Source organism: Eucyclogobius newberryi, unplaced genomic scaffold, assembly GCF_026437365.1.
Source record: "Eucyclogobius newberryi isolate DKJ021-1_F unplaced genomic scaffold, fEucNew1.0.hap1 SCAF_7, whole genome shotgun sequence".
Lineage (NCBI taxonomy): Eukaryota > Metazoa > Chordata > Actinopteri > Gobiiformes > Gobiidae > Eucyclogobius > Eucyclogobius newberryi.
The window spans coordinates 35,437,300-35,450,175 of record NW_027316389.1 but is presented as its reverse complement, the minus strand read 5'-3'; the positions used below and the strand labels follow the sequence as shown (position 1 = coordinate 35,450,175).

At 39.4% G+C, this 12,876-nt stretch overlaps 1 protein-coding gene across 2 annotated transcripts; it reads right to left on the bottom strand.

Moving 5' to 3' along the window:
- Window positions 1-629: 629 nt before the first annotated feature.
- Window positions 630-11,389, bottom strand: cd9a (CD9 molecule a). 2 transcript variants are annotated; one of them, XM_072434631.1, is made up of 8 exons: window positions 11,275-11,389; window positions 7,239-7,341; window positions 6,795-6,892; window positions 5,583-5,657; window positions 5,383-5,484; window positions 5,187-5,276; window positions 3,800-3,883; window positions 630-1,980 (listed from the first exon to the last, which is right to left on the bottom strand). In XM_072434631.1, exons 1-8 carry the CDS (start codon window positions 11,341-11,343, stop codon window positions 1,915-1,917), a joined length of 687 nt encoding a protein of 228 aa, XP_072290732.1. In that variant the 5' UTR covers window positions 11,344-11,389; the 3' UTR covers window positions 630-1,914. The 2 variants fall into 2 exon arrangements, with proteins under 2 accessions (XP_072290732.1, XP_072290733.1); XM_072434632.1 differs by lacking the exon at window positions 11,275-11,389 and adding an exon at window positions 8,927-9,062.
- Window positions 11,390-12,876: the final 1,487 nt, after the last annotated feature.

Sequence of the window (12,876 nt, the reverse complement as noted above, 5' to 3'; positions counted from 1 at the left end):
TCTGGGTCAGAGCAATTTTGGTCAAGCATTTTGTATGTTATTTCTCACAAAAATCTTTATTGTATTAAATAAATTTACTGAAACAGTGTTGTGGATATTGTGTGTGTAAAATGTTGTTTCAGCAGTGGTGTGTTGTGCACCTCCGGCACAGAGGCCTTGGCCCTCCGGATAGTCTGAAAGTTCAGGTTTAGTTCTATCACTGAAATTGTGGATTGGTTCAGTGTAAATCACCACGGTAACGAGCTCCACTGGTTTAGGGCAGAGCTTCTTTTTATAATCACTGTTAGCTGTGAAAGGATGTGTGGGTCAGAAAGTCTAGCCAACTGTCAGCACGCAAATCAGACGGCTTCCTCCTGCTGTAATCACATATTCCAAGGCCAAATTTTGGGAAATTAAAGATCCCAAAATGTATATTGTTTTGAATGGTTCTGGTATGAGTCAGCTGGTGTTTTCGGTAAATACTTGTCAAAAGTCTTTGATTTGATTGAAGTATGAGTCAGTTGGAACATCTTAATGAAACAGTTGCACATGGGAAATGAGATAAAGCGAGGACTTGCATAACCAAACTTACTAGAGAGAACATGCAAAAAAAACTACAAAATATTATGCAATTTTCATATGATTAATTGTATTTATTCAACACAGTGAACCAGTGCATATCATTCAACAAAATCTCAAACATTACTGTATAAAATGAACCTTCAACGGCCTCTGCTGTACAACAATCTTTCTCAAAAATCTTACACGTATAAAAACAAGACATATTTAAAATTACATTAAAAGTCAATGAGAGCTGTAAATTCAAAAAAAAAGAAATGTTAAAATAAACTGCCACTTCCACCAAAGCTTTGTGAATTGAATTTTGAATAAAACAAATTAAATAAAAAGTTCTACATATCTTTGTATTTCAGGTAAATTGAATTCATTGGCAACAGCTGTAAAGTGAGGAGACTGTTTCAGTGTGTGCACCATGAGTCATGTGACCATCACAGTCATGTAGCGTCATCTTCTCTTTAGCATATTATAGTCGGCTGCCAAACGCCATTAAAAGTAACACCACCACCACAACAACAATGATATTACCAGTTTACAAAAAGTTGTTCCAATTGACCCTTTAAAACGCTGTCATCAGAATGTTCAAAATTCCAGATTGGAAGCGAGTGGAGGTGAAGTTAAAGTGGACCATAACACAAGGATTCAATTTACATCAGCTCCAAATGTTTATAATAAGAATAATTAAAAGTTTCTCTTACAAAAAGTGTAATTTGCAAGTATGTTCATGTAGATGAAATTAAAATCTTGGGAGTGTTGATCGTAATCTCCTTAAATTAACAAATCCTGTAAAATACAAGAGTAAATGTCTTTAAACCAGGCTCTGGTCTCACTCCCATGTACCTGAGGAATCCATTCATATATTCATCATGTCTTTGATTTTTCATATTTTGGAATATTCTGTGGTTAATTCCAGTTTCCCTCATGATGGCTTTCAGAATGTTGAGAAAGTGGGACAGTTGCTTTAACAATTGATGGTTTAAAACAAAATATTCAGTTTTTTGAATGGATAAAAATACCTCAAAATGTTGCATATGATGGGAAGCTGAACCCCTTGAACTGAATTGCATTATGTCCCACCTCACTCTTGCCTCCAGGTGCCCCCGTTTCTGAATTTAGAATGTATCTGTTTACACACTTCTTCTTTCAACCTATTGATGGCCACAATATTACACATATCTGGAAATATTGATTCAAGCACAGAAGACACCATTGTATAGCTGGGTCTGCTCGCCACACATATCAGCAGTACATTTAGAACATATTCATCTCTTCTGTGTCTTCTTCAGCAGGCAGTGCTCCATTGGCAGTGATTTGACTCTGGGAATGACATCATGCAACATGGATACACATTTGGGACTGTCACACCACCTCCCGAGACTTCCTGATGGCACAGCACAGGAGCATGCTGAAGATCATCCCGAATACCTGCAGAAGACATGAATACCACCACACTTTATAAGGTTTATAGAGCTCCTTCATATTCCTACGGCCAGTACAACGGACAAAATGCACTTCTTTGTTCTTTTTGGTGGAGTTTTTGCTTTGCTCAATGTAACTTTATATTACAAACTGAATATAGTTTCTGTGCAGGGCTTAGCTAGCTTGTTTGCTAGTGGCAGGAGTTAACACGAGGGTTCAAGGAAAAAAAGGGAATATTTTAGATTTTCTACAAATACAAGGACATTTAGAAGACTATATTTAGAGGAAATGGGCTTGATGAGGGTACAGGGGTGGGCAAACTACGGCCCGCGGGCCACATCCGGCCTGCAGGGCCTTTCAATCCGGCCCGCCAAGCTTGTCCGAGTAATATATAAAAAAATATATATATATATAATTTCTTTTCCTTTTTTGCCCTCAGGCATCTGTCTGCACTTGTATCCTTAATAAATATGACGTGAAATGAATTAAATAATAGATTCAATAGCCTATATGTTACTGAAAAGTGATATTTTATTTGATATTTCATTTTTGGGATTTTTTTTTTCTTTCACACCAATGATCGCGGGCCGGCCCTCTGCTACTTGCCTGGATTCGAATATGGCCCTCGGAGGAAAATAATTGCTCACCCCTGGCCTATGTAATAAGAAGGTACTTCCTGAATTTAAAAAAATAAATAATAGAGAGAAGGCCAAATGTTCTGCATGTTGGTGTATTTCATCAGTTATAGAGGGGACTTTGTGTAGAGAAACATCTACCACTGTAGTGTAGTCAGAGAGCTGTGTTTTTGTGGGAATAGGCTTAATCTATAAAACACAAATCATGGAATATACCGGTAGCCTGAGAGTTTAGAAGATTTAGCCTGAGTAGAAAGGTTCTCCTGACAGGGGATCTGTTAAATGTCCTAATGGCCTGTATTTATCTGTTATAGAAGGGACTTTTGGGTGAAGAGAATTTTTAACATTTAGGTAAAAACTAACAAATGCAATACAAAAGGAAGAGGTCTCCTACTCCATTATTATACCACAGTAGTATATTTCAAAATGTCTACAATACGAGTACATTCAGAGAGCTGTGTTTTTGAGGTAATAGGCTAAATCTAAATGACACTTACAGACAACAGCTCATACTATAATGAGCACAGAGCCATGAGTAGGACACAATATAAAATCATAAAATCATGATTATCATGATTTTACCAACACCAACTGTTTTAAGAACGGCCCAGTGTGAAACTATTCACACTGGGCCGTTCTCAACGCTCCAGGAGGAGGAAGAAAAGCTCTTTTATGTCACCCTAAGTACTGCAGTTTGCATTATTATCTTCTGCTTATATGTTTAGTTGTACAAGTTTAACCCTATGAGAGGATTCCAGAAGGACTGAGGACATTTGTTGTCATACATTTTGTTCTTCAAATATTCTGTTTTTCTGTAAATAAGGTGAGGCATTGTATTTTTGCTATTGTGAGTTATATGAGAGTAAATCATTTGGTTTGACAGGATACCTGGAACATTGAGGTATTTCCAAGGAGAGCTATTTTAGACAAACTGAGATGTTATGGTCAATCATTTCTGACATTCTATTCATAAACCAGAGCAAAAGTATTGCATATATGTACAAAGCCATACTGCATGGTAGTCATCTCTAATGTGAGGGCAGTAGTAGTAAGAGTGTGCTCTTCGCTGTAGTATTTTGAGCTCTTACAGGGGAAATATTCATTACCCACCATTTGCATTTTTGCCACTCACTGCTAAGATTCATTATTAATGTCAGGCGCCCAGGCCCTGATATAACAATGACACTTACCATAATAACTCCGATGGTAACGCCAACGCCTCCAATGATGTGCAGTTTGGAGTCAAACACCTCATCAATCGCATCGGGGCAGCTCTGCAAAACAATGGGTTTGTTTTAGTAAGCTCACTGTCTACAGGAAGGGTTGCCATAGTAACAAATCTAACCATTTCTGTAGGATAAATAAGCAAGTGATAGAAACCCTCAATAGAACCATTAAAAGTTTGTTAATGAAAACATTCTAAATGCCAAAAGTGAAGTGGAACAAAAAATGACTTCAATAGAAAAACTGGTAGATGTGCTCCGATCGATGTGCCACCGTTCATGACAGGGCAGAAATCACGTGATCTGCAAAACTGGCCAATAAGACTTTAGATCGTCATCACCATCATTGTCATCGTCATTGTTTTGAGGTAGATGATCTGTACGTTATTGCAGTCGCACGGACTTCACTCTCTTCACTTCACTTTACAGCTCACGCTGGTGATTGACGCATTCAAAAGTGATCATTTCATGCCTTAAATGTAACAAGAGCCATGGGCCGGTGCAAACTTCTGACACTTCTATCAGGAGAATGAAAAACAGTCCCTTCTTTTTTGGTATAAAGACTCATAATCATTATCATTTAGATCTGGCGTCAGTTAAACATTGAAACTGTGTTATGATTTACTTGACTTTTGCTTCCAGTCGCCTCCATTCCAGTATTTTGAACATTCGGATATCATGGCGTTTAAAGGGTCTTTGTAATTATATTATGTTATTATATGTAACGATTCAGGAATCTCACTGTTCAGTTTTATTCTCGATTCAGGACCTATGATTCCATTCATCACGATCCTGTCATGATTCTGTCATTATTGTTGACAAAAAAGCTAAATATTGAATTACAGTACTCTTTTAATTATTGTTAATGTAAATAATCATTTGTAAATTGTAACCTACTGAACCTAATTGAATGTATGGCATTTGTTATTATGTCATATATGGCTTAATATATATATATAGAATATAAGCTGGCTGTATTTTAGTAACATTTAGGCCACATCTTCTTCATATGAGGTGAGCTGCTTGATGCATTTAGCCTGTGCTCGTCATATCCCACGTTCTTTACTGTATAAACAGATGTTTCTGTGTCTCTACAGCAGTTTGGTAATTTTTTTTGTCAGATTTACTTCAACTTCGTCAAAGCTGCGTCGTGCACGGACACAAACGCGTTGAGACAAAATTGTAACATTTGTTTGGGTGACTAGTGTGCACATGCGGGCTGTCAGGACGTGGTTGTGGTGTTTAAAGTTGTGCATCAATTTCACATTGAGACGGTTTGAGACACGCGTACGAAGCGTGTCGTGACATTTAAGAACCGCGACCCTCAAATCCACTGCCTGGACTGGAGTTGTACCTTAGTAATAAGCTCCTGCAGTGGATCTCCTCTGGGACACGTTTCTTTGGCGATGTCGTCCTGAGCACCAGTGGGACCACAGCAGTTGAGCTGTCAGGACCAGAGAACAGTTATTCTTTTTCAGGGTAGCAGACATTTCCTTCAGTGAATATTGATCAGTAGGCCTACATGAGACACACTTTATGTAAATACTCACCCCATTTTGAATGACTTTTAATGTCTCTTTAAGGCGCTGATCCTTATTTTCTTTGTAGTCATTGTAGGTTTGAATGTAGAAGGTGGTGATGTCATCCACCACCTATGAAACATGATTTATTTCAGAGTTTAGTTTTCCATCTTTGAACATGAGTCTATGTCATGATTTATAGCTGTTATGTATTAAACATTTTGAATTACCTTAGTTTGGTTTGAAAATCCCCAGATTCCTGCAGCCACCTCAACAGCAAAGATGATGAGCAGGAAGAAGAAAAACTGTACAAAGGACACAGTTCAGTTCTAATGTGGCCATGACAGGACATGTCTATACAAATAAAGTCAGGCGGTTCAAGCCACTTTACATAGGCCCCGCCTCCTCAGAGATTAACTCAAAGCAGATTATGATGCAGCTGTCAGTGGCTTTGGCACTGAAGCCGAGTTAAACATTACATGTAAGAGCGTGCCCTCTTTGGGCCAGAGGCACTAAGACTGTGCTAAATTGAGAGTATTACTTAGAATCGACATGTACAATGGGTGTGTTCCACCTCATTTACCATTAGAAACTGTGCTTATCATTAGTGGCACACACATGTCTGTGCCTCTGCTGTTGCTCCATTAGAAGTTATGAAAAGTGACAATGAGAATTTTCATCATCATGGTCAGGCCAACAACTTCAATTAAAAATAAAATATTAATCATATTACTAATTTGAATTATATAGCACGTTATTTTTTATTTTTTTTATGAGATCCAAATTTTAAGCCAACAGGAAAGACTGTGATTGTGTCTGTCTCCTTCAAATAAAAATCCCACTGTTTTTTATGTTGTTTTTCCTCACAGAAGGAGGGTCTGAGGACAGGAAACGCTCTGGGACATTTGCCCTGTGAACAGTGTTTATCTGCTTCTCTACTCTAAGTTTCTGCTGGTAAAATCAACTATTTTGTAAAACCCTGCGAGGCAACTGTTGTATTAATTTTGAAAATGTTAAACTTACACCATGCTGATTGTGAACATCTAGGCAGAAGAATATGCCTTCTGCGCTTTCTCAGCTGATGCACACAGACAGTGTGACAAACCTGCAGGCGTTTGCCTGTAACCAGCACTGCCAAAGAGACAAATCTGGGGCAGAGGATCGCGAGGATTTGATTATAGCCTCCTCAAAAGCAGAGTTTGAAACGGGACGGATTATTGCCGTTTATTATCCAGCCTCCATCAATACAACACATTATTATTTTATATTTGTTTATAAGCCTACTCTCTGCTCTAAATCATTTTAAACTTTTTTTTCTCCTTCAAACGATTGCTCCAGGTTTAAAACAGTTTATATTTACAGGTTTGATCCCACCAAATAATGTCAAATTGGAGAATAATATAAACAGGTCATATGCAGTTTAAGATAAATATTCCAGTCACCAGTCCAAGCATACAAGGAGATTCCTTGATGGCCCCACAGCATCCGAGAAACCCCACCACCATCATGAGTGCTCCGGCGGCGATCAGGGTGTACACACCTGCGCAAATGGGAAATGCACATTTTCAACATTTCATTAGTATCAAATGCTCGTCTCTGCTTCATATGACACAATATTGCATTTGCGGGTCAGTCCTGGACCATCCGCAGCCCGTCCATTAGTGTGATTCTACCTAAGGTTTCCACTTTTTCCCCACAGTTTTTTTTGTATTTTTTCCTCACCAAGAAGGGTCTAAGAGGGTCTAAGGTCAGGGACATTTAAACATTTGCTAAATTCCTGTGAACATTGATTAATCTTCTTTTTATTGTCCCCCAACGAGGCCGCTGCTGTTGGGATTTTGGGCATTATAAAAATGAATGTAATTAAATATTATCTGAGGTCTTACCAGTATAAAAGACATACGGAGAGTCGTCCCCTTCAAACAGGCCTTTGGTCTTTGGGTCCAGCCTGAGCCACAGGCCGATGGCAAACACCACTGTCCCTGCAAGCTGAGGACACACATGTGGTGATAAGGACCACAGCTCAAACTCTTCATTCAGGCTTTCAAGAACTACCATTTTTCACTTGCTATAAAAGGTGTGGTCGATTGACAAAAATGAACGTCTCAATATTTGTTGTTGTTAATGACAGTCAGTAACATTAAGTCTCTTCAGACTCCTGGATTAAAACCACACTTTGCAACATTCTCCATGACGATCGATACCGTAGAATATTATAGTCAAAGGAACACATTTTCTATAGAAACAAGCAGGAAACTCAGTACTCAGGTTTGTGGAGGTGCAAGCCTAGTCGCAGTAAGGACACAAGTTTTGGGTCTGTAAAAGCAACCAAAATGATCTATATTTTCAGAATCAGAATCATTGACAATGACCAAATTCACAAACACAGGAACTTGTCTTGGTGATTCTGTGCAACGTAAAACAATGAACAATGAATTTTGGCTAAAACATTACATACCCAACGGGGCTTAAATTATTTGTATTTCGTATTTATTATATTTTACTATTATTATATATGATTTATTATATTTGGTTCAATTAGCAGACAAATGCACACATCAAAAAAGTTCACCTTATAACCTTATTTATAGTAACATAACTTAATCAGCTTTTTGTTGCATTTTACTCTAACCATATACATATATACATAATAATATAAATGTTGCTATAGTGCCCACCTCTAAAAGTACCCAGTTCTTTCATTGCAGTTGTAGTAGTAGGACTGTCATAAGTAGTAGGACTGTCATGATAAATACTACAATATTTTTTAATAAGTTATAGATGGAACCATCATTATCGTGGGTCAATATTTATCATGGGTCTTTTTCTGCAGTGCAACAAATGAGCTGTAGATGGTTAATTAATCCTTGATTTTCAACAGTGTACTGGGGAAAAAATTATCATATTCATGGATTTTATTGAATAGTTTTACATTTTGCAAGGCCTTGACTGAGCCATTTCTTCACCAAGAAAGTAAGCAAAACAGTTCGAGGTACCAAAGCCAAATGTAAAGAACCATACACAGTGACATGTTCAAAATTTGCTACATTAAAAAACACTTTTCCCCGTGAATGTGTAATTCAGTAGGAAAGTAGCTAGTGCCGCAGACTATTTTCAATCAAAAGAGAGTGCTGTGGCCCAAAAAAAGGAGTAAAGGAATAAACAACATTATAATTACACACTAACTACTAAAGTGTTTCATTAATTATATTTATTTCCCCAGATAATCCTGCCTTAGTGCCATAAATGAATTTCAATATAATCTTTTATTGTCTACATTGTATTCATACATCACACTTTGAATATTGTTATTGCGACAGGCCTACATAGTACAAAACATTCTCCTTTACCCTAAAATATGAATACACAAATCCAAGGCTTTCACGGGCACATTGTGAGTTTGCTCAAAAACAAGAACTGCAGAATAAAGCGCTCGTCAAGTCGGCGTTTGGTAGACTTTGTATCCAGAATATACAGTTTTGTCACCGCTCTGCTCTTTTTGCCACTCACCTCTCAGTCTCTCGTTCACACACAACACAACCACACAAAGTGATAGAAAAAACAGTCCGCCTACCCAAAAGATGCCGTTGAAGACAAACATAAGCCATTTGACGCACTTGATTCCCCCAGAGACTGCCATCCTGACTAACTTTCACTAACTTTGCTCTTTGTTTGTATGTAATTTTACACAGGAAGAAGAAGCTAAGATGGTGTCTGGTCCAAACGTGGGTGAAAGGGAAAGCCTACGTGATGTCACCTGATCGTTCTGTTTGGGTGTGGCTAAACAACTAAACCAAAGCGTAGAATACCAAGACCGAGTAACCTCTGCTCTCTATTCCAGGGACCAGAGCAGTCTTCCTTGTTTGGCGTGTGAACTGATATTATTTTCACCTCAGGATTCTGTTCTGCATCACTAAGCGCACACATCGACAGAAAAGTGTGTGTTGAGACATGTTGCAATAGAATGTTCTCTTGATGTGGGCAGTCTGAACTACCTCGCCTACTACTACAGGTTACATCACATCAGGGCCTTTAAAAGGAGCTAAATTGCTAATGTTAAACTTGGTTGAAGTGAGTTTTTAAACACATCCAAGTCTAGTGAGGGTGAATGAACTTTTAAGGAGGTATATTACTGTGTGCTTCTTTTCAGGCAGTTAGTATTGAACTATAGCGTAAGAAGATCATCATTTTACCTTTTGTTCATTGTAAACTGCAGCATTGATCTAACACGGCTTAATAGAAATTGGTCCATTGACTTCCTCTTTACTGCAACAAGCAGCAGAGATTGTCATTTCATCTTTTTCTTTTGTGATATTTTAGAAAACCACACGAGTCTTGATATTTCACACTAAGTACAGGAGTGAGGATGAAGTGAAAACAGGAAAAGCACTCGAGCCGCTGTTGCAGGCTCAAACATGCAGAAATCAATCAAAAATATAGCTTTGAGTAAACTAATGACGAGAAAACACTGTTGTAAGACTGAAACTGTAACAGATTAGACTTGTTGTATTGTAAATAACTTAAAAGTAGACCGTAATGAAGTTACGTACACCTTCATACACTGAAGGGAATCCATATCCAACTTATAATGCTGTATTTTATGCAAGTCTTTTGTATTTTTTTTTAATCTTGGTTTATATTATTCATTGCTTAATGTTGTGCCATATTGCAAATTCCTAGTTTGTGAATCTTGTAAAACTTTCTGATTCTCATTCTGACCCGATAAAAAAACTAAAGTATTTTACACCATGAAGTCTACACCATCACATCAAGCTGTGACCGGAACATTTTACTCAAGAACTGATGCAAATAACTGGGTTTTGGTTTCCTGGTATATGCCTCTAGGTAGAAAAATATGATACAAAGTTCTACAACAATCTCTATCTCTAGAACTGTTAAAAAAGTATTGTCATGTAAAATACACAAATAGTTTAATTAATCACTGGATTTGTACAGCACCTTTCATGACACCCAAAGCGTTTGGTTTCTGGTACATTATTCATTCACTCCACACTTGGTGGTGATAAGCTTCTGTAGCCAAAGCTGCCCTGGGACAGACTGACTTTATGCAGCCAGGCATTCTAAAACTGTGTGTAGCCTCCTTTATATAATACATTTACTGCACTTTTGCACTTACATTTGGTAGGAAAAAAACCTTTAGAAAGTAATTGGAATTGATAATACAAACAAGGTGAAAAGGTGCCATGACAATATAAATGTAGGCTAAATATTTCATTTTTGTGTTTAGTTATGCATTTTCTCTGTAAACGTTATTTATCATAACACATCTCTCTCTGTTTTTGTGTGTGTGTTTTATTAACTATAGACAAGAGAGTTAAGAGTGAACAGCACAACACGTTCTGGTGTTTGCACAAGCACACAGAGTCACAGACACGATTAAGAATGATTAACTCGCCTCTTCCTGAGCACGTTTCTTCCCTGTTACATAAACACGGACTCAGTGTTCTTATAAGGGCAAAACACTGCAACAGCCCTGCACCCTACAGAGAGCACAGAAATAACCCGTGACACTCCAAATCCACTCACACAAATATACTAACAAGGACATGCGCAATTCAGGGCATCACGTGACCCACTATTCTTTGATTATGACAAAAGACCATTTCAATAAACACATCCATAATTATCAATATAAAACAGCCATGATAATGATAGTTGGCATGTCCCACGTCCCCGATGTGTCCGCGCCAGGAACTGGGTCACTCGGACACTGCCTCTAAGCGCTCTGTCTGTCCACACTTTAGATCCACTGACCAAGGACAAAACACTCATTTTCTGTCGCGTCTGCAGCAGTGAGAACCCGGGACTACACTCGCGTCTGTGTCGGCCAGTCGCACTCTTACTACTTAAAGAAATGCGCGCTCCTTCTGCAGGTATCAGCGCCTCCAGAGCCGCACTTACCCAGAACACCAAGTTAAAGGCAAACATCAGGTATTTAATGCACGCCTCTTCTCCCGAAAGTGCCGCCATGGTGGTACAAAGCACCGATCGATTGAAGCGTTTGTCACTGCAGAATGTGGTCGGACGCGTCGCGCTGCGCGGTGCGTGCCCTCGAGAAGGCCCCGCCCCCTCACACCGGAGCAGCGCAATCCAGAGGCCCCCGGAGCCCCCCCGGAGCCCCCCCGAGCCCCCCGGAGCTCCCCGGAGCCCCCCCGAGCCCCCCGGAGCCCCCCCGGAGCCCCCCCGAGCCCCCCGGAGCTCCCCGGAGCCCCCCCGAGCCCCCCGGAGCCCCCCCGAGCCCCCCGGAGCTCCCCGGAGCCCCCCCGAGCCCCCTGGAGCCCCCCCGAGCCCCCCGGAGCCCCCCCGAGCCCCCTGCCCCATAGACATGATCCAGGAGAAACCTTCAACGACAAGTCCGGAAGACACAAACACATTTCAATGCAACTGCGTGATTATATACAGTATATATGTGGGTTTGTTGCCGTTCAAACCAAATCGGGACCAACAAAGACACCTGGACAATAATGAGCCCAGGGCAAACATCAACAGAAAGGCGCACATGGACAACTTTATATGCAATTATTTATACATAAATTAGTTTCTTCATCGTATAAATGGTTTGCCTGACCAGCCATTCCCAACACGTTTTGACAGACTATACTTAACAAAACCTGAGGCATTTGAACAGAATGTGGGAGGGGCTGGCGCGGGTCAGGCAAATGGTAGGTTCCATAATAATACTAGAAAAGTTCTCAGTGGATTTTCACATTCATCATTGTACATTGTAAGTACAATTACATTTATGTCGAGCATTGTCCATCAATTAATCCTTAAAATTACCACAAGAGTCAACAAGACTGCTCGTGCCAGCCCCTGTAACCTGAAAGTTCCATTTCAAGTTACACTGTGTAAGATTCCTGGTCTGGCGCCTCTAGAGGCCACAAGTGCCACTGCGCGTGTTTCAAACATTGTTTCAATACTTTAGTCGACCTGTGGCTTCTGGTGGAAGTTCACGAGAAAAAGATTTAAAAGATTTACAGAAAAGATTGTCTAGATTACAATCATTTTTATTTAGCATTCTACTATTTTGTTTGTCTTGTCACAGTAGCTCGCAGAGGTTTGTGTCGTAGTTTGTATTTGCAGTTTCTTGTACATTTTGCCAGGGCTTGATGTAAAAGTAATCAAACTAAAAATGCCTGATAAGCATAAAATTACATGAGCATGAATGATAGTGGTCAGTAGCATTCATAGCCAAAATCAGTCTTTGTTTTGCACAAAATGACCATCACAAGTTAGCATCTAAATGGTTTTAAAGTTAAATGTTTTCTAGGGAGTAGGCCTATTCATTGTTCAGTAAATTGTGTGTTAGTTTTCATTTGTGTTTTTGTTATGTTATTTCTATTTTCAGCCATCATTCTTATCTTCATCGTCTGAAGAGTCACCTCCAGATAGAGGGAGCGTTATGGGATGAGGAGAGGTGTGAACTCATGAGACTGTCCTAGGAGTTTTGTTGCATGGATTGGAACAACATCTTTATTTTGTGTTGTGCAGCATGGCTGATTA